Genomic DNA, 22,066 nt, shown 5'->3' with positions numbered 1-22,066 from the left:
ACACATTCAAAACCTGTCTGGATGTGTTCCTGTGCAGACTACCCTGGGTGATCCTGCTTTGGCAGAGGGGTTGGACTCGATCTCTGGAGGACCCTTCCAACCTCTAATGTACTGTCATAAAATGTCAGCTAAAGCTGGTCAGTATTGTAGCACTGGAAGATCAAATTGCTTCTTTTGCTATCCTACACCTGTATTCAAGGTTCAGGAACTTCTAAGAAGAAAAAGACAACAAAAGTTTGGGAATATTTTCAGGAAGAAGTGCTGCAGTATTTCTCACAAGTGTACTTTAACACTCCAGGGCAGACATGTGCATAGTGCTTTTTATGCGTAATGGTAACAGCTTTCCAAATAATGAATCCCATTTTTTCTCTAGTGTGGTCACTTTTAGAGAAAGTTCTTGGCAGAATCCCTTGGTTCTCAGGCCTTTCTTCATAGACTTTCCCTCATGTGTGAATGACAGGATAATTGGGAGTAAATTTGGGCATAAGTACTTTTCATCAGGTAAGAATCACTGAAGAGTCAGTGATTACTATCTAGCTACTTCATGCTACAGAGGTCTAAAAAAATGGCTCACCCTGAAGGCAGCAGATATTTTCCTGCCTCATTCAATTCCTTTAGTTTTTGGAGCCCCAGAAAGGCTAATGTCTTGGGGGATCACTCCTCTATTTGAGTCTCTCTCTGCCCAGTAAGAAGACTCTACCAATCTAGTTGACAAAAATCTGAGTACATCGGATGTCATGTCTGACCCAGTGACAATGGTAGGGAGCTCTGAAGAATTTATGCTACTCACTGATGCACTTCGGCAGTGGAGTCAAGCCCTTGTCCCGACACCGTACCGTTCCTTTTTCTTCTCCTTTTAGAGTTACAAAACCAGGATGACAACTATAGCGGACCACCTCCTCTAAGGCAAATGTTTGCTTTCTTGCGGTGAAATAACCATTGTCAAAATCTGTCTTCTGGCACATTTCTGAAAGAGACAGACAGAATTTCTGACAAGTAAACAACTGCGAAACTACCTGCTTGTAAGACACAGGATGAGAAATAAAACAGCAGTGGGATTCAGATAATTTTTAAGAGCACATGAATTTTCATTTCTGCATTGAGCTCTCCTCCAGGGTTACAACTGGAAAGCAAGAAGTTGAAGTGCACAGTTACCACCTCATGCAGCACGGTGTTAGACAGAGGTTTGATTTGCAGCAGTCCTTAAAGCTTCCAAAATTGTATGTCCACACCTGGTGTCCACTAGAAATGAAATCTGCATTGGGCATGTGCAGCACTGTGCAGGCCTGAAGAGGCCGTCCTGTGCATACCACAAGGGCAGCAGTATCAGAGGTGACCACAGTGTGCTGGTAAAGAGAAGTCATTCAAAGCACACATACTGCAGAGCTAAAGCAAATTTGTACCAAAAGTCCCCTCTTGCCCACAAAAACACTAGCGCAGACACACCAAATGTTGTAACTGAGTTCATATCACTTGGAATACATTGTTTAAGCTAGCCTAAAAAGATGGGAATCAGATGTCTTGTTTGGATGCTATGGGTCTTGTATTCAGAATGAAAACTTCCATAGTATGCTGAATTCTTTACTAAGAAATCATTCTGTGAAAGAGTTTCTTCATCTTAAAAAATTCACACTACAGCAAACCACAATATTTGTGCATTAGAAAAGCAAGGAAATAAAGATAGGGGTGGATGTGAAAGGTATTTGAGGAACACTAAGAGGATGTAATTGAATGTTGGGCACAGAGTTGATGACACTTTAGTGTAACAGCTTCAAAAGTTTGCATTTCACATCAAAAGTTTTGGTGTTTATGCCAGTGATGCCCATAATTGCCTAACACTAGGAATAGGATTATATCACTTGCTCATAGTCATGTCAAAAAATCTCAGTGGGTGGCTGTCCAAAACATTCTATGGTTGGTGACTCTATCAGAGTGGAACTGTTTCTTAAAAAACATATACTTGTACAGTCCCAGAAAAGTTAGGCTGAATTATTCCTTGTGTCCACATGAAATTATTATGTAAAGTATTTAAAGCTTCTGTAAGACATTCTAGCAATTCTGGACTTAGTGCAGGTCAGGAACAAAAGCTGGAAACAGAGTTAAGGGAGCTAACTTTACTATTCCCTTCCCTTTCCAGTGTGGTGCCAACTGGAAAGGAAGCAAGAGAAACAAGGAACAGGTGGCACTGTGAGAGGCTAAAAGGAGACAAATTACGGACAGACCATGCAAGGGGAACAATTACCATTTATGATATTACTGCACCGCTGTGTAATAAGAAGATTTCACTACTGAAGAGAAAGGCACTGTGCCTCTTATTCCACAGCTCATATTCTAGACTCGAGTGAGCCATACATGGATTACATTCTGTATGTTGGTATAGCGACTGACCTCAGCAGGCCACAGCGATGGGGGAGCTGCAAGAGACAGTTGAGAGAATGACAGCTTTGTGTTTCAGCTGTAGAGCATCTAGACTTGGAGCTAGTGAACAGTGGTGGTGGGTTAATGTAGGTGAAATGATGATTCTGAATACATTGGGTTTAGGTACAAACCTCAACAAAACACAAGCGCACTCACTTTTACGGATGCATTTTGGTGGAGGTGACCAGTCATCCTTTGTGCATGTGACTTCCCCATTTTCATGTTCAGTGTAATAGTTAATGTCGCAGGTATATTTAGCTCTTTCACCCTCCTTGTAAGGATCATTCCGCCCATGTAAGAAATAACCGTTTTCCGGATCTCTGATGTAACATTGTTCTGAAGAAGAAAGGGAAATACATTTAACCACAGCAATCTGTACAGCAAGAACTGAGGTAAAGCAACTCTTAGGAAGACAGTCAATTAAAAACAAGCCTCCAAGAATCTTTCCATAGCCTCCTATTCCCAAAAGACATTTGCATTCAAACCTGAATGAAAGCATCTTTTGTTTCACTTCCCTGAGATTAAGGACTTCTACTAAGTGGTCTAGTGAACAATAGCACTTACCTAGTGCTCCTAAGCAAGTCTGGCTAACTTTAGTGCATCTAGCATCATGTACACCAGCTCTGGTTTGGTCTCTAAAAGGTTGATGTCTGCCCCAGGTGATTTTCAGCATTTGCCTCCAGGAAATTGTGTTCACCTTGGTGCAAATGTATCAGTCTCTCAAACCAGATCTACAGATTTTCACAACAGTTAGGCACGCTGGCTGCATAACATCCTGCACTTCCAAGACACAAGGAAGATGGATGAAGGAATGCTATAGCTCTGGTACATCAGTAACTGGTCCTTTCCTCTTGGCAGGACTCCAATAATTTCCTGCACTGAGGGCAAAAGGGAAAGGTCATCAACCTTGTGGAATCCACTTCCAAGCCTCTAGTAGGCAGCATCTTTACTGTAACTGAAGATTTGTGTTAGGAGAGGAGGCCTCAGCTCACAGCCTTAAATCTATTTTCTATAGTTCCATGATTAAGTCAGGGTATCTGGATCTCTTCCTTATGCCATGCTTGCTTTCAGCTGATTGCAAAAGTGTGCCACCTTCTCAGCTCCAAATATTGTCCAAAGGGACTGGGCAATGGATCTTAGACAGGAACCTCTAGAGAAAGTGCTCAAGTCATGGAAGGAAGAATATAGTTAGATACAGACAGAGAATTTCTGCTCTCTGTGTAGCTATGTGTAGATGAAAGCAGGTGCATGCAGGTGAAATGGAAGCTGGATAAAGGAACTATTTCCTATGTGTTACTCAATGTCATGACTAGTTTCAGAAGTAAAGAGTCTTCAAAATCCAAAAGCATAATTTCAGCCGTACTCACTTCAGTGTCACTTTGCAGCTGAAAGTTTGAGCTCTGCAGACAAGACGGCAGTCTGAGCACAGCCATAGGGGTCAGCTAAAGCAGTTCTACTTTAACAAATTGTTCATTGTTCCATCTTGTGCTCTACTGGCACAATTTCTGCTGCATAGACCTTTGATAATTATAAAAACATCGAGCATATAATGGAAATGTACTTACTGAGACATTTTGGCTCTGGAGACCAGTCCCCTCCAGTACAGGCTGCTCGAACCCAGGACTCTCCAGTTGGAGTTGAATAACCAGGAAAGCAGTAGTAATCAATGTGCTGCCCAGCCATCATTGGGAAGTAAAAGTACCTGTAGTACTCCAGCGAGCTGCTTAGCCTGCCATTTTCTATAGCTGGGTAGTCACATTTTTTCTCTTGAAACAGAATTTAACAGCAGCAATATCAATGCATGCATGGAAAAGAAAAACAAGAGGATACAATTAATTCAGCTTCAGCTTCACCATTTGAGTGTTTTCTGAGACTGACAATTTGCCCTCAGTTCCTCAAAAGAACTGATCCTTTTCAGGAACAAGCTAGGAATAGGAGGTTCCCAGAAGATTTCATTCAAGGGTGACCTACTTGGCCATGGCAGGTAGGTTCCTCCCGAAGTGCTGTTACCCAGAGCCTACATGCTAGGGCAGAGGAGATCACCCACTGGACAGGCCATTCAGTGAAGTGAGTGAAGCGGTCTGAGGATGATACCTCAATTTTAGAACCCACACATATTATAGAGAAAAGATTCATCCAGAACCTACCAGCACACTTTTCACCAGTAGCTCAAATCAACTTATCCAAAGGTTAATTTGCATAGACTGATTTCATCATGGTTTCTTTCAGATCCTATTTTCTAAGTTTTTCTCAGTGACCAAAGATAAAAGAGTGCTAGATTATGAAATGAATTGCTAATTGATTTATTTGTTTGTTAATATCATGCCTACTGAGCAAAACTATCATTGGAGCTATGGGCAGTTTAAGCCAAGAATGAACTCACCAACAAGTATAAATACCATGTTTTGCTATTTGACAGATTATAATAGGTAGAATAAAACTCTAATTGTTCCTAATACCAACATACAGCTAGAAGTACAAATCTAAAACTTGATGATTATGATGAAAGATACTTTTCAGCCATTACCTATGTTCAGGTTTAGTGTGGATACTTTAACATACACTGCGTCCTCTTGTCTTGACTGGTATGCTACTTACCTACTGAAAAGCATGGTCAAGCCCTGGAAGTTTCTTAAATTTATCCCCTGAACTCTTTTTCACTGGGATATTTCCATCAACTTTACATCTTGCATCTTTATTCCTGAGAACTACTTACGGACACAACTCGGTTCAGGCACCCAGCCATTCTTGGTGCATTCAGATGTGGTTTTGCCAGTCAATGCTTTAAATCTATAGCCAGGCTCACACTGTATTGTGATTATAGCACCTGCTTTGTAGTTGTCTTCTTGAGGTCTAAAGGTTCCCTTGGAAACTTTTGGAGGAGAACATGTAATTTCTAAATAAAAAGAGAAGAACTGGATGTTTATAACTGTTGGGCAAATTCTTATTTTCAGAGCATATTGACCATAACTGCATAAAATTGTTAAAAAAATGTTTCTTAGGGCAAAGAAAAGGTTACATTTCTCTTCTGCTTTTAGAAACATACAGTTCTGTAAAAGGACAGTAACAGCTGGTATCATGCTAATTAGAAGATTAAAACTTAATTGCAAAGAGAATGGTTAGAGCAAGAACTAGAGGTGATCAAAGTGAATCTGAAGAACCTTTTCCAGTAGGTCACTCCACAGCTGGAGCTCAAATTGACCTATGCTGGACTCACTCACTCCTCTCCTGGGCCGTTTTATGGACACTGTCCCATAGACAGGCAGGTTCACTGGCAGGTCCCAAATGGAGGTATAACTATACTTAACTAGGAATTGATCTTTAGAGACTATGTGATTGAGATTAGATTCTTGCACTGCCACTAGAATTAGTTTAAAAACTGAAGAAGGATGAGAATGCTGTTCTGAAAACATCCTGGTATCTTTATGTTTAGAAAAGCCAGGCAAATGTGTTAATTATAAACTGAAGCCTCTCTTTTGGGGTTTCTTTTTTTGGCTGGGTTTGTTTTTGTGGGTTGGTTTTTTTTTTTGTATTTTACTTCCATTTCAGAAAATATCACCAACACTCTGAGGGCTGGGAGGGGATGTCTATAAGGTTACTACAGGTTGGTTCTGATGTGAAAAGCAGCTGTATGCATGTACAATTGAATCATCTAGGCTCAGTGATAAATCAGGTAGGATAGAGAACCACTATTTGAAGATGGCTCAAGTATTAGAACCCAGCATAGCAGTGTCTGGAAAAATGTTTTGTTTGGCCCTTGTCAAAAGCAGCTTGTTGTTAAACCATAGGCAATGCATATTAATTAATATCACTACTGAGTCTTTCTGGAAGAGGTCCCAGGAAGGTGGGTGGTACATAACATCCTACAGTGTTGCCCTGTTGCCAAAATCGTTTTCAAGTTTCAGATGTTTGGCAATTTCTTGAAAACAATTCAAGGCACCAATCATTGCCCCCAAATTTATACCCAAGTATTTCAACTGGGACAAAACATGCATATTTCTGTTTGTGGGATTTGGAGAATTAAATATAGTCTTAAGGTTTTGTAGCTGAGGGAAACTAAACTAAAATCCACGATCCAGAGGGCTGATGTCAACCAGGACTAGCCTCAAAAATGATGGATTTATCATTTTAACTGCTCAAAAGGCATTTGGGAGTTAGAAAGCAAGAGGAACTTTCAGCATCGTAAATATATTAATTTGCAGAGATTCTCAGCCAGTTGCTGCTGGCAAATTTGAATGCCATGGATAATATGGTTGTGCAAGTAACATTAAACAAATTGCTGTCTTCATTCTAGACTAAGAGTTGTGGACAATGGCAGGATTCATGCATACCATGGTACTTTGATCTGTGTTTACACAGCAACTCATGTCCATGGCACTTAGGGTTGGTGAATTCCATGCTGTATATGACTCTTGGTACAACAGTTGTGTGGAAAGCATTGTTGTCTTCAGCTGTCTTCTGCAATTCCATTGCAATTTTAGGCTTATACACTCATGGCCACCAATGGACTACTTATCCTTCTAAAATTGGACTATTTCACATTTTCTTGAACTCCTCTGGAAATGGCCATATCAGCTTCAGGTTGTGCTTCCTACAACACTATCTTACTATTTCTGAAGCACTCTGGAGAGAAGGTTTACAAACTCAATTAATCTGAAAGATACTTTGAAGGATACTTTTGCAATTTCCAGTAATTTCTGAAAGATTGCACAGCATATTAACAATTTCTTACTGAAGTTTCATCAGCGAAATAAGGATAATTTTTTAAAATTGGTTGGAACAGGTTGATCAAAACTAGTCTGGAAATGTAAAGCATGGTTATAATGACTAGTAACAGGCTGCTCAGTCTCATCAAATTGCAGTAAGACTTCTCAGTACACTCAGACAAAATACAGAGGTTAGTTCAGTAGGTCAAGCAAACTTCCATTGTGTCAGATTTTCATAGAAAGTAAAATGCTGAGTTGTATTTTACTGAATGACTAGTCCTATGATTACAAGTCGCAGAGGCTTGGATATGGTGACACAGGGAAGAACCTGAAGATGCATTAACTTGTATCTCTCCCTCAGAGAACAGCTTGTGATTCATAAGTAGGTTATCAAGCTAAGACTATTATCTTTCCCCAATTTTATTCATACTACTGCAATTCATATGATGTCAAACAAAATATTTCTTTACCCAACATAGAGCACAGCCACTGACTTGTGCCTATAATGTTCATGGTAAACACACTTTAAAAGGTATTGAGACATGATATGAAGACAATAGGACTTAAACCTCACATCCCTTCCCTAATTTCCCCCCGCAGTAAAAATTTCAGATTCCTTCTGTAATTTCTCTGGTATGAATACTTTTTTTCCCCCTACTTGTTTAAACATACTTTTTAGTGTCTGATTTTTCCATTCCTTAGCTAAAATATTGTCTTTGCAGTAAAGAGTAAAGAGATTCAGTTCCATCCTTCCTAGTCCAAACCAGGACTTTATTTGTAACTCAAGAATTCTCCCTACTAATTCAGAATCATATAAAAAAAAATAAAGTAAGAACAGCCACTAATGTTCCATTAAATATTTTAGCATCAATCTTATTTGTGCAGAGCAACTGTTGCTTCATGGGCCGGATGGGATCCATCCTAGGGTGCTGGGAGAGCTGGCAGATGAGCTGGCCAAGCTGCTCTCCATCATTTTCCTCCAGTCCTGGCTCACCGGTAAGGTCCCGGATGACTGCAAACTGGCCAACGTGGTCCCCATCCATAAGAAGGGCTGGATGGAGGAACCTGGAAACTCCAGGCCAGTCAGCCTGACCTCAGTGCCAGGGAAAGTGATGGAGCAGATTATCCTGGCAGCAATAACTGCGCACCTGAAGGATGGCCAAGGCTCAGGTCCAGCCAGCATGGATTTAGGAGGGGCAGGTCCTGCCTCTCCAACCTGATCTCCTTCTATGATCAGGTGACCCGTCTGGTGGATGTGGGGAGGCCTGTGGATGTGGTCTACTTGGACTTCAGCAAGGCCTTTGATACCGTCCCCCACAGCAAACTGCTGGCTAAGCTGTCAGATCGTGGCTTGGACCACTACACTCTATGCTGGGTTAGGAACTGGCTGGAGGGCCGAGCCCAGAGAGTGGCGGTGAATGGTGCCACATCCAGCTGGTGGCCAGTCACCAGTGGCGTCCCCCAGGGATCAGTGCTGGGCCCCATCCTCTTTAACATCTTCATTGATGATCTGGATGAGGGCATTGAGACAGTCATCAGCAAATTTGCAGATGACACCAAGTTAGGAGCAGATGTTGGTCAGTTAGAGGGTTGAAGGGCTCTGCAGAGGGACCTTGATAGGCTGGACAGATGGGCAGAGTCCAACTGGATGGCATTCAACAAGTCCAAGTGCTGGGTGCTGCACTTTGGCCATGGCAACCCCGTGCAAAGCTACAGGCTGGGGTCAGAGTGGCTGCAGAGCTGCCAAACAGTGAGGGACCTGGGGGTGCTGATTGACACCCACCTAAACATGAGCCAGCAGTGTGCCCAGGTGGCCAAGAAGGCCAATGGCATCCTGGCCTGCATTAGGAATAGTGTGGCCAGCAGGAGCAGGGAAGTCATTTTACCCCTGTACTCTGCATTGGTTAGACCACATCTTGAGTACTGTGTCCAGTTCTGGGCCCCTCAGTTTAAGGAGGACATCAAAACACTTGAATGTGTCCAGAGAAGGGCAACAAGGCTGGTGAGAGGCCTTGAACACAAGCCCTATGAGGAGAGGCTGAGGGAGCTGGGATTGTTTAGCCTGGAGAAGAGGAGGCTCAGGGGTGACCTCATTGCCCTCTACAACTACCTGAAAGGTGGTTGTAGCCAGGAAGGGGTTGGTCTCTTCTCCCAGGCAACCAGCACCAGAACAAGGGGACACAGTCTCAAGCTGTGCCAGGGAAAGTTTAGGCTCGAGGTGAGGAGAAAGTTCTTCACTGAGAGAGTCATTAGTCATTGGAATGGGCTGCCCAGGGAGGTGGTGGAGTCACCATCCCTCGAGGTGTTCAAGAGGAGATTGGACATGGCACTTGGTGCCATGGTCTAGTCATGAGGTCTGTGTTGATAGGTTGGACTCAATGATCCTCAAGGCCTCTTCCAACCTTAGCGATACTGTGATACTGTGACATGTTTAACTACACTGAAGTTTAACAAAAGATTAACTGGTTTTGCTACTGCTCTCCAAGGAAAACTCTCATTCACTTATTTGCTCCCTTTAACATTTAATCCTTCTAGATCTTCATGGGAGATTAGTCAGATGTGGAAGGCTTTCTTTTGTTATAAACAAATTAACTTATGTAGTTTCCTAATCTTTGAAATCAATTCCAAACACACCAGATGTGCAAAATAACTTTAGGCAAGGCTAACCAGTGCAGTATGGGGTTGGGTTCCATCCTGCTTCAGTGCATCGTACATCTGCTCTTTCACCATATGCGTATCCTTCATCACAGGAAAACTGCAGCTTTTCAGATTCCTTGAAAGTTCTCCTTGAAGAACGTACATATCCATGCATAATTTTTGGCACATTACAGAGAATCTCTGAAATTGAGAAAAACAAAATCCATATATATTTGGTTATTTCTATTTGCTAAGAATAAATGCCTGTTGGAATAGAATTTAGGGTTTGTCTCTTTCTTTTTTTCCCCCATGTGACATCACAAAAGACTTGTATTTGGAAACTGTTTGAAACTTAGTTGAGAACTCTGCAATGACCTGATTGTGGGCGGCAGGTAGAAAGTGTGGTGTAGCACAGCATCACCAGCAAATTGGTTCATGAGATGGATTTTAGGACTTTGCTTTGGATTTTAATGGGTCTCAGATCAGTATAAAAGGGACATTCTAAAATAAGCAACAAGGCTAGCTGAACTTGTAAGATTTTTCCATTGTTGAGAAGTTTCATTCGCTTGTAATTTCCAGCAAACCTAATGCTCTTTCATAGGCAATAGACAATCATGGCTTCAACAGGAAAATGGGAATAAAACTGTTTGTGAAACTGACACTAGAATCTATAAAAGAAACTCAGCTTCCCCACCTCCTTGCCAAACCAAATAAAATCACTGAGATCTTGCAGTTTCCAAAAACTGCATTCATAAAGCCAGAAAATATTCAAGGCTTCATTTCCTAGGCCACAGAGCAGGACACCAAAGAGCTCTGTTGGATTCCTTTGCTACATGGAAGGATGAAACATAGCTCAGAGGAACTGCCATCCTGACATGCCCTTCTAAAGATATACTTTCCAATCAGATGACATATAAATAATCTATGAGACTTAATGGGCTGAATAGTTAACAGTGACTGTTACCATAAAGTTCCTGGGATTCATCCTGCAATCCAATCCTACACAATTCCTACTTGCAAAATGGGAGGAATAATTCCACCTACCAGTGCAAACTGCTGGTGGGGCAGTGTGGGGCCAACTGTCTGAAAAGTAGTTTTGCAGAACAAAACTTGGTAGTCCTGATGGACAAGTAAGGTTGAACAGGGGCCAGTAATGTGCCTTTGCAGCAAGCAAAGAAAACAGCATTCTGGACTTCACCAGAAGAGTGTTGCCAGTAAGTCAGAAGAGGTAATCCTTTCCCTCCATTCATCACTGGCAAGATGACATTTAGAGTATGGTGTCCAGGTCTGAGCTGCCCAATACAAGAAAGATATGGACATACTGGAGCAGGTCCAGTGAAGAGACATGAAGATAAATTTAGAAATTGGAAAAAAAATGTTAGATAAAAAGAAGCTTACAACAGTCCAGAGAATAGGTGGCCTGCAGGGGAGGATCTTGCTTATATGTATAACTTTCTGACAATGGTGGGGCAGGCAGAAGTAAATGTGATAGAGCCAGACCCTTGTCATTGGCACTCAGTGATGAGAAGCAATTGGCACTAATGGAAATAGAAGAAATACTACTTTAAAATAAGAAAAAAAAATCAATTTTTCCGCTCAAGAGTGGTCAAAGTGTGGAATGAGTTATCCAAAGAGGCTGTGGAGTCTGCATCCCTGCAGATGTTCAAAGGCTGGCTGGACATGGTCTTGAGCAATTTGCTCCAGCTGACTGCTTTGAGGGACCTTCAGAAGTCCCTTTCAACCTATTTTGGGATTCTGTGGTTCTGTAAAAGCTAAACATGAAACAAACTTCTAACTTGTCAAAACACATTTATCTGAAGAAAGAAAAAAATCCATCATGACTTCTTTGTATTCTGTATACCCTAAGAATATGAATGAAGTAAAGTCATACCTGTTTCTTCAACTTGGTTCACATAGATTGAAAACTGTTTGTGACTACTTCAGTTAGATCAACACTGAAGTGACTGAATCATATGTAGACATACCAAAACTAGTTTCAAAGAAATTGACTGCTGCCTGGCAAAACATACAGCTTGTAATGAAAATCTGGAACAAACAGATGGTCCATTATGACTATATTAGTATCCAACATTCTCTGAGTTCTCTTTCTTATCCTACTTCTTTGTACAGGCAATGGAAATTATTTACAGGCAAACTATAATAGAACAAAGAAAACTTTTGTAATTTTCCATATGGTAATCAGTCCTCAGAAGTCTGTGAGAATATAGCTTCTTAATTACAAATAAATAATGTCCATTTTTTTACCTTGGCATTGAGGCACATCACTACTCCATTGTCCATTAGAAGAGCAAATTAGTTCTTTATCTCCAACCAGCTTGTATTCTGCATTACATTCAAAATTTACAACTTGGCCAAAGGAATATTCTCTGTCTCGCTCAAAGGTACCAGTTGTAATTATTCTTCCATTTTCTGGTGCTTCAACAGGTAAACACTTTGCAACTGGAAAATAAAACAAAATGAAAGGAGGAAAAAAACCCCAACATTGTGAGGTTTATTTTGTAAAACAGACTGATGCATTAAAAAAGATAAAATACAGAAAACTCACTGTAATTTCCTTACAGAGTTTAAAAACCCTCTTGCTGTATGTTCAGATAAGACTTGCAGCAGAAGTAATAGAAAACCCCAAACAGGAAGACAGACTGACATAGAAGGAGGTTTGCAGGCCAGCTCTCAACATTCTCTTTTCTGCCCTTCACTGTTAAGGAGAGAGCACCCACTGAAATGTATGACCTTCTAAGGTCTCTCCCAGTCTAAATAATTCTTTGATCCTATGAATTCTATAGATGGTTAGATGATCCTTGGCTGACACATAGGGCTATTAAAGGAGCTATGCCAAACTGAATCTGCTATAGACAAATATCTGGAAAAATGCCGTGTCACAGACTGACTGCAACAGTTCAGTTAGTAATTAAAAATCCTCCTTAAGGATGTCAGAACAATTATATTACTAAAGCAAATGCAATGTAAGCCATGAATTCAGACTTCTTCTATCTCCTGACTTTGTAAGTGCAGGAAAAAAGAAGAATTAACACATGACATCAGATATTTCTTACTATGGGAGAAATTGCTATCAAAGCTCATTCTTATATGTTCACATAAGTATCACTGAGCATGTCCAAAACTGGCTGGTGCTTTCCCTACCAAAGCTCCCCATTCTCCCTGATAACATCTTCCATCTTATAACCCATCTATCTTTTCTATGAGCTCACATTCTATGTCATAGAGTCCTCACAAGTATGACCTTAAACAAACACTTTCTTTCATTTCCTATCATATTTTGTCCTAACAGAAACTTCTCAGTCATGCAAGAAAAATGTTATGAGGACTTTGAAAGAGCACTATCTTGGTGACATGTGAAAAAAAAAATGTTGGAAACTGTTGCTCCGTCCTGTACGGACAGAGACTTGTATGCCTAAAATTGAGGGCACTCAAAAGCCAGTAAATGAAATGTGAAGAATCTGAGAACAAGCAAATGTAAAATCACTGCCAACAAACTCTAGAGAGTAATAAGATGCCTACTTTTGTTTGAGATTCTTTACTTAGGAGACCCTTTCCTGACATTAGATGCTTAACCCAAAGAGATATTCCACTGCTGAACATGTATGTCGAAATAGTACCAGCTAAAAATTGTCTTTAAGAAAGGGAACCTATTTTCATAATCATACAGGTTTGAAACTGGTGAAAAGGCTTCCAAAATCAGGTAAACATCATCTGAATCATCAGTTTATTATGTCTTGAGGTCTGCTTTCTCATTCTTACTTACTGAAGTTCTTCCACAGTATGCTAGAGGGCAGAAGAACTTAACCCAAAACCTTAATGGTTAGGATATTCACAGAATTGGAGGAGAAAACTAGCTAAAAATACACATGCTTTCACACACACTCGAAACACCTCATCCCATCTGTCTTTTGCAACCATGTTTTGGAGACATCTGCTCTATCAGGGCCCTTAGGTAAGGCAGAACTTTAAGACCATCTGAAGGTGAAAGCTTTTAAAGAAGTGCTTGAGTGCTTACTAGAGTATAATGGCCGAGCTTCACTGCTGCATAACATGAATTTAAACATGTGAGCAGAGAGCTCACATACTAGTTTTAGATAGTATCCAACAGATAAGATGACAGTTTGATAAAGAATTGAATGTCAAGCTCCATTTACCTTCACAGTGAGGGAGGTCATTGCTCCATCCATCAGCCTGACACTCACGGTAATTTCTTTGGCTGAGCATCCAGTAGCTTAGCAAATAAAAGGTAAACTGATAAAATGCAGTCTCGTTTCATGACTGAAACAGCAGTGCTGCTGGTTTTGAAGCAAAGCAAGCGGGTTTCATATGTTCTAGCACACATTAACCAAAACGTCACCAAACCAAGTAGCTTTTTTTAGCTGCGTCTTCCCTATTTTATTTCTTTTAATTGCATAGGGAAAACAAATAAATCAGAAAGTAGCAAGTAATCTGTAAAATTATTTCTTCATTACAGAGATAGCAAGCTTTGGCTACATAACATGTAACCTAGGGGTAATTTACACTATCAATAGCAAGCAGAGTAAAAGTCCTGTTGCATAAGATCTAGTATGACTGAAAGCCATGTGAAAGCATCATAACAGAACTTAATCCAAACCATATGTATACATCATGCTTTGACGAGTTAGTATTAGGTTCGTGGGCAACATAGCTTCTTCTTTGTCTGAAATGTATCCACAGGAAGCACAGCTAGTCTGAAATCATAGTGACAAACTGTCTGATTTAAGGGATTAAAGAGATTATTGATTTTGGAGTTGTGGTGGGGTGGTTTTTTGTGTTTGTTTTTTTGGGGTGTTTTTTTGGAATTCAGACTACATTTCAACCATACAAAGACTGCAAAAGCCTGGGTAAACCACTGAACCATGCTTGTGGTTGATTTGCATTTCAGGAGGAAAGAATCCTGTCATAGGCACACTTAACTAAGCACAACACTATATATTTGCCTTGCTATGGATTTTGTAGGAGAGAATTAATAGAGAAGGGAGAAGACATGTTTGTGACTCTACCACAAATGTCTGTCTTCAAACATTTTTTTCAATACATTTTACTTCACAATGCACAAAAAATATTTAAGCAAGACTGGTGATTTGTGATTCTGAATAGGAGACAGCTGAATGGACTAATGACTTCATTAACATAACTACACCATGACTGCTTAATGAGAGCACTGATTCCAGCATACAAAGCTGCATTTCCAGCTGGGCTGACTTGATGGTGGAGTCCTGAGGAAGTTTTACAGACAGATTACTATTTTTCTTTTCTGGTCAGGCAGCCATGATTTCAAGTTAGGTGCAGCTTATGTATTTCAGGCACTGTGGATGACAGTTTCAGGTGTGTGAGTTCAGTTGTGAGCTATGTCTCACCAGACATAAAGAGTAATGTTCAGTACTACTGCAACTGCAAAATTTTAAACCAAACAATAACCAAGTATTAAACTAGGAAGTTACGGATGCATTACAGACAACAAATCTATAACTGACACTCCTTTTAACATTCACACCTCGTGTTAACTCCCATCTATTGAATTAAATAACTATTACCCATCATCACATCTGTATTCAACTCTGGCACCAAATACAAATGCACTTCCAGTGGTAAGTTCAAAGGAACCAAACTCAATATCTCCAGGATGTCCACAGGGCTTATCTGAGGAAAAAAAATAAAAAGAAAAAAAAGACAGAAACAAACAAAAGAAAGAAAATAAGAATGTGAAAATGTGAAAGACAGCAATTTTCTAGTAGTTTGCAGCAATTATGAGCCTTTCAAAACCTAAAAAAAAAGCCACTCAGTATTATCTCAGCAAATGCATTGCCTCCCCTCCCATTTTTTAAGCACTATCCTCAATGAGAACGTATTTGAGTAAGGATCTGCTGAATTTAAAATAAATAAAGAAAGAAAAGGCTGAGCTCAAGTATTACGACTAATTTAACTGCACAATGTCACGTCAGCTTTTCTTACAGCTTGTGACATAAACTGATCAAAGCTTCCGCTACAGAATCTATCCATGATTGGAAATTAAATGTCTGATGGGATTGTGCTAAGAGAGATGATCTAAGGAGTCTTTTTGTACTCTGCCCTTTCTGCTCAAAGTTCCCCATAGGACTGTTCCTGTGGTCTGGACCTTACTATCTGCTCTGGATCTCTAAAAAAATTGCAAACACCATGAACACATGGTCCCTCTCATTTATCCATATTTAGTGTTATAATATGGCCCATGAAACAAACTGCATAGCTAAAACATACTAGACCATCTCTGAAGAAGTCTTTCCTAGTCCTTGTCAAACTAGGCAATATTATTTCTTGACTGTATCAACATCCTTGTGTTTTTTTCCAAAGAAGAGCTGTTTGAACAGTTTTTAAACCTGCTCTGGTGTGATTCTGTAATGGTTTGGAATTTACCACCACATTAACAAAAGCTCAGCTCACTCAGTCGGAAGCAAATGGAAGCTATATTTACAAGCAATAACTACACTCTACAAGGGACTGCAATGAATAACTACAAATATACAGTATTTACAATATTATACAGGTATTTACAAAGAGAAAACAGCACGGAATCCCCCCTGAACCCCCTTTCTGGGATCCTAAAAAGGAGCGGAGGAACTGCTCCGCTCTCCTCTAACCTCCCCTTGCCTTCTCTGTTCAATTAGAAGGAAAAAAGAAAAGAGGTTAGGAGTCCTGTTAGCTCAAAGCATCATTAGTCGTTAGTGTTCTTATCTCAAGGTCAGTGGCGATAAAATTCTCCCAGCTGAGCAGAGCAGAAGCAGCAGCCAGAGAAGGAAGAAAGGAATGAAGCGGGATGTGTGATGCTAGGGGTACATCTCACACATCTGCCCAATGAAATTAGTTTAGAATAATCTTTTGTTTTCTTTTTTACACCCAATTCTGAATTGTTGATACTTCTCCACTCTTCTGCTCAAAAATCTGCAGCATTTTTAAAGGCATAGCCTGAAACTGCCACAAATTCAAAGAAAACAACCAACCTCACGATCAATTTTGCTGCCTAATTAGGCCTGTCTTGAAAAGGCAACATGATCACAGAATCATAGAATCAACCAGGTTGGAAGAGACCTCCAAGATCATCAGGTCCAACTGATCACTAACCTGTGGCACACCATCCATTTTGTCCTTCCACCTGCACCTTGCCAGTGTCAGCATCCACTCCCTAGGTTGGCATATTTACTAAAATTCCTTACTAAAAATCAACACCAAATTAGATGTGTGTTCTCTGAGTAGTTACACAAATACCTATAAAACCTGAGAAGATGACTACATAAAACATGTAATAGAAACTAGTAATAGCTTTATCAACTCATTTAAGCCCAGCCTTTGTATTCATCTCTGAATGACACCTGGGACTTGATTTTACATTATCAAATCAAACATGTATATTCTACTAGTAAAAATTCTCTGTTAGAAATGTCAGAAAAAAACAGCTCGTGTGTCTAAAATTTCATTGTGTCTAAAACTCATTTAATACAGAAGTATCTGCTGACAACAATGAACTTCCATATCTTCACTAATGAATTCTTACTTACTTATCTTACTTCTAAACTCTTAACACAGTATACTAGAAAACATGAAATTTCCTTCACAGATTAAAAAAGAAGGTTGGGAAAAGTAACTTCCCACTTCCAAGAAATTATAGCTTTCATAGAACAAGCTGAAAAAACTGAAAAGAAGACAGTACTGCCTCTTGACTTGCATTCACTAACTATGGTTACTGCTTTACTATGTTTAGACTGTAAAGTTCATCTGCATTAGACTTCAAGAAAAAATAAAAATGTTGGAAATAAGTTCCTAAAAACTTATTAGCAAATTAACTTCATTTAGTAATATCAGGCTGTCCTACAGTAAGATGCGGATGGTAGTATGCTTAGGTTAGTCTTTTCCAACCAAAACAATTCTATGATTCTATGGTTTTATGAGTCTAAGACCTTCTGTCCTGTGATCTGAAGAAAAGGAATGATGGAAACAACCAGGTTAGAAGAGACCGCCAAGATTATCAAGTCCAACCGATCACCCAGCCCTATCTAATGAACTAGACCATGGCACTAAGTGCCTCATCCAGTCTTTTCTTAAACACCTCCAGGGATGATGTCAACCCCACCACCTCCCTGGGCAGCTCATTCCAACGGGCAATCACTCTTCCTGTGAAGAACTTCTTTCTAAGATGAAGCCTAAACTTCCCCCTGCACAGCTTGAGACTTCAAAAAATGTTTCCTTACATATACATACCTCTTAGGATGATATTTTAATGGATGCTGAAATTAGCAAATTACAGCTAAAGATACACTGGCAATTTCCCATTGACATCACTGGCAAGGAAAAAGTTGTCAGGTCAAAAGCCTGCATACTTACTTCTGCATTCTGCCCCTGGGAGGCGTTGCTTCCATCTTCCATCAGCACACTCAAACACAATTCGTCCAACTTTTATGTATCCAGGCCGACATCTGTATGTTACTTGAGTCCCGTGTGGGTAGGGAGGTTTGTCCCATAATTCAGTAGGGAGTTCTTTAACCCTCCTAGGAGGAGGTTCTGTACAAGCTGAATATTGCAGATAAAAATATTGGTGAGTGTAGAACACGCTACAAATGCTAAAACAGTTTTACACTAGAAAACGCAGCAAGAAATCCTGGGGACATTTGTGATTGAGCAAGCACTTAATCATCACAAACCAGGAAACTGCCACATTTTGTAGGAATATGAATAGACATTTAGAAGAATATTAATAATCAAGTGAATGCCAGGAAACTGCATAGAACAGTCATGGAATAGCTTTTAGTTGCAAAGGTTGAGATGAGATTAGTGCCCTGGTTCTAATCACAGCTAGCCCTTACCCTTCCATCTGCAGGAGCTCCTCCAAGCCTGCCCTCTCATGACCAACTCTGCAACTGTGTGCACTCTGCAAAGTTTCCTCTCTAATTATTTTCTTCTGCAGCCACCCCCATCCTTTCTGACATTAGATTCATGTGTCATTTGATCAAGTTCTGTCAAATCTACCCTCACCTTTACATTACCTAAACTTTCTCTCCATGCTGAGATTACTTGATAGTCCAAAATTTACTGTCACTTGTCCATGAGATTACCCCGTAATGACAAATTATTTATTAAATTATTTAATTAATATTGAGTATTCACTTAGATCTTTGTTACTTTGAAAGCATCTTGATTCAGTCTGAGGGGTGGATTGTGTTGTCTGATCTTTCTCATCAACTCAATGTTACACAGTCCTTTCCCAAAAGTTCCTTCTTGAATCTTCTTCAGTGCCCATGAAATGTATAGCCAGGCTCATACAAATTACTAGAAATTATTCTGAACTGGTTTTATTAAGAAGTCCTTCAACAGCTTGAGAATGAGGAAAACCAAAGTGGAAAGAAGCATGTGGCGGGGAGCTCTTAATGAAAGAGTAAATGGTGGAGTACATACCAAACTAGAAGCACAGTTTTAGGAAATTGTTTAACAATTATTTGTCACAAGAAAAAAGCTGTACAATTTTAAGTCTTCTGCAGCTATGACATTTTGAAAATAGAAAAGGATGTTCATTGTAGATCTTACAACTTTATTTTGGCTGTCTTAAGTAGCCTAGAATAGACAATCTTTGATGACACTGTTGAGGTACTAAGGAAAGATTATACCCACACCTTCACGTTTTTCCAACTGCTTCAGTAAGTACTCTCCTCTGAATACAAATTATTGCTTCTGCCCACTAGAGGGTACTACCCTACTATCAAAGTAAGATAGCAGAGATTTGACTTTTCTTACCAAGAGTAAGCCACATTCACTTTTTAACTTTTTTGCAAAATGAACAAAACTCCTCTAGCTACTTCTGTCTTTCAAATGTATTCAAAATGGTTACTTTTCACATGAAACACACACCACACCACCACCCCCCAAAGAAAAAAGTTCTTTGTAATTGTGAGAAAAGGATTTTTTTCTAATACTACATATTTTTCATTAGAGCTTATTAAAATCAGTGCTTTCAGATGGCAAGCTGAGAAAAGAACACTCTGAACTCTATGATTTAAAAAATAGGGCATTTAATACAGAGAGCTGCTCTGCTATGTTGGAAACAAAATAAAAAAAGAAAAAGGCACAAAAGATTATCTCCTGATAGTCTCTTCATCATTACTAAGACATGCTTCTTTCTGGCTGTCTTCACCACCCCTACCCTGATGTCAAACTTTGTGTTACCATCAAGTGTTACAGCATGTATATGTATTTCTGTTTCTTTTTCATTGTTGTTTAATGCAGTTATTTGTAGTAGCTTAATAAGAAGAAATCTGCTGACAGGACGTACTTCAAAACTCTATCAATTACATCATGTACTCACTGTATGTACTCACCAAAATGGGGAAGGTTTTATTTGTATGTTAGAAAAGGTGCACTAAATGCATACCTTCAAATCTCTTACTGAGGGACCAAGAGAGCCAGAACTAATCATTTAGTATTTATATGTGACTTGACCTGTGTTAGAAACAGTCCAAGCTGCTTCCTTGCTGTCATTATAAGGGCAGCAGCTTCCATTAAGTCAAGCACAATGAATTCAGATAGTATTCAGCCCACATGCAAACGCCCAGCTCTCAAATAACTCATGCAGACTTTCAATACAAAGCTTCAACCAGGAACCCTGAGTGACTTACGGTAATAGTTGTCCTGAATAAATCAAACATTGCTACATTCACATTCCTTTGCAATCTCTCTGTTCTAAGTAAAGCATTGTGAAAAGGAAGTGCAAAATTCAGGCAAACTTTCTTTTCAAATTCCAGGACTTTGTTTGACTTGTTTGCAAACAACTTAAGATTTTATTAGTTGTTTTGGAGCAGTATTTATTATGAGTATAAATTAAAAAGATAATGCATTTCATTAATGCCCTCATTTTTCAAAGTAAAATCAATTGGATATTCATAATCTTCACCTAAAATTAAAACCAACTGAAACCAAGTAAAGACTTATTACATTAGCTCAAAATCACATAGCAGCACTTCCACACAGACTATATAAAGAAATCCAGACAGAAAGTAAAGGAATTGAATTATTACAGATAATTAAACAATGGAAATACAGTAACAAGAAAAATAAATTGCACAGAAACTATCAGGGGCTTCTCAGAAAAAAATAAATACCCAGAGTCCTAGCTACATCTTTAAACACGCACAAAGCTATGCCTGCATATATTTACCTCATTTAATAGATTAAAACAAGTCTGTTAGTCAATAGATACCTTGTAAGTTTTTCAGTCTGTTTAGTAATCATTCTTGTTTCTCAAATTATCTCACAGCTTAGCCACACAGAAAGAAGTGCACATTTACTGAATATTCATTTTCTATTTTAATCTCCCACCTGTTTGCAGGTTTTAGATGTTCAAATAATTAGCAAACATACTTCATGAGTTGTCTGGCTCTAGTTTATTTGGATACTAACCATTAAAAAAGTTCTGTGACAGATTAATAACAACTGCAGTTATCCAAATAAACAGATGAAATAACACCTGTGAGAGGATGCTAAACACTAAAGGTGCTAAATACTGCCAGAAGAAATCTCAAGTATTGTTATTGCCAGAAGTTCATTAAAATAGGCTACAATGCAAACATTTTATTGATATATTGCTTTAGTTGCAAACTTCACATACACTTTAAGAAAGGGTTTGGTTTTCTTTTCACATTATAACTTACCTCTTTCTGCAGCACAATGCATCCAAGATAACAGCAGAGCTGTATAGCCCAGGAACAACATCTTAGAGTTTCAGAAACTCGCCAAACACATTCAGTATCATAACCTGCTTTTTTGATTACTTTGTGTTATTACCACTCCTGGTTTATTCACTAACTGCTCCAGGGACTGACCTTGCAGAGCATTTATACTCTGATTTCAGCAGTCACTTCCCCTAATCCTCTTGCAACATACAAGTGTTTATTTTGGGTGTTTTTGTGTGCTTTTTGTGTGTGTGGTTTTTTTTTTTCCCCTCTCCAAACTTTGCTAAATGAGTACATAAATGAGTGTCTGGCAATTTTGGTTGCCACAGTTCTCCCCTGTGGCCTGCTTGTTTTTACATTGTACTTCATTTTTTCCCCCTGCTAATCCCTCCCATACTCAGACAAGCTTATTTCTTTTGGCATCCAAAAGAAGTAGTAAAAATAAATTATTCTGTGATTCCTTGTGTCTTACATTATTAGTTACACAGCAGAAATTTACATTACATGTGTGCAAAAAATAACTTCTCTGCTACACAAATACCATGCAAGTGTCTTTTAACCACCTCCAAA

At 39.4% G+C, this 22,066-nt stretch overlaps 1 protein-coding gene across 2 annotated transcripts in view; it reads right to left on the bottom strand.

The window, feature by feature from the left end:
* CFH (complement factor H) overlaps positions 1-21,645 on the bottom strand; it is a 37,497-nt gene extending 15,852 nt beyond the window's left edge. For both annotated transcript variants that reach the window (XM_068140888.1, XM_068140889.1), the window contains exons 1-10: positions 21,476-21,645; positions 18,162-18,347; positions 15,341-15,446; positions 13,937-14,013; positions 12,027-12,221; positions 9,792-9,962; positions 5,135-5,314; positions 3,984-4,184; positions 2,575-2,754; positions 791-967 (exon numbers count right to left, since the gene is read on the bottom strand). In XM_068140888.1, the coding sequence (XP_067996989.1) occupies positions 791-967; positions 2,575-2,754; positions 3,984-4,184; positions 5,135-5,314; positions 9,792-9,962; positions 12,027-12,221; positions 13,937-14,013; positions 15,341-15,446; positions 18,162-18,347; positions 21,476-21,536 (1,534 nt within the window). In that variant the 5' untranslated portion in view covers positions 21,537-21,645. The remainder of the gene's footprint in view (positions 1-790; positions 968-2,574; positions 2,755-3,983; positions 4,185-5,134; positions 5,315-9,791; positions 9,963-12,026; positions 12,222-13,936; positions 14,014-15,340; positions 15,447-18,161; positions 18,348-21,475) is intronic.
* Between the last annotated feature and the right edge of the window lie 421 nt (positions 21,646-22,066).

The sequence above is a fragment of the Melanerpes formicivorus genome, unplaced genomic scaffold (assembly GCF_026170545.1).
Source record: "Melanerpes formicivorus ecotype bairdi unplaced genomic scaffold, bMelFor1.0.p_v2 SCAF_7, whole genome shotgun sequence".
Taxonomy (NCBI): domain Eukaryota; kingdom Metazoa; phylum Chordata; class Aves; order Piciformes; family Picidae; genus Melanerpes; species Melanerpes formicivorus.
Note: the sequence above shows the minus strand (reverse complement) of the source record. Positions and strands in the feature narration are given on the sequence as shown.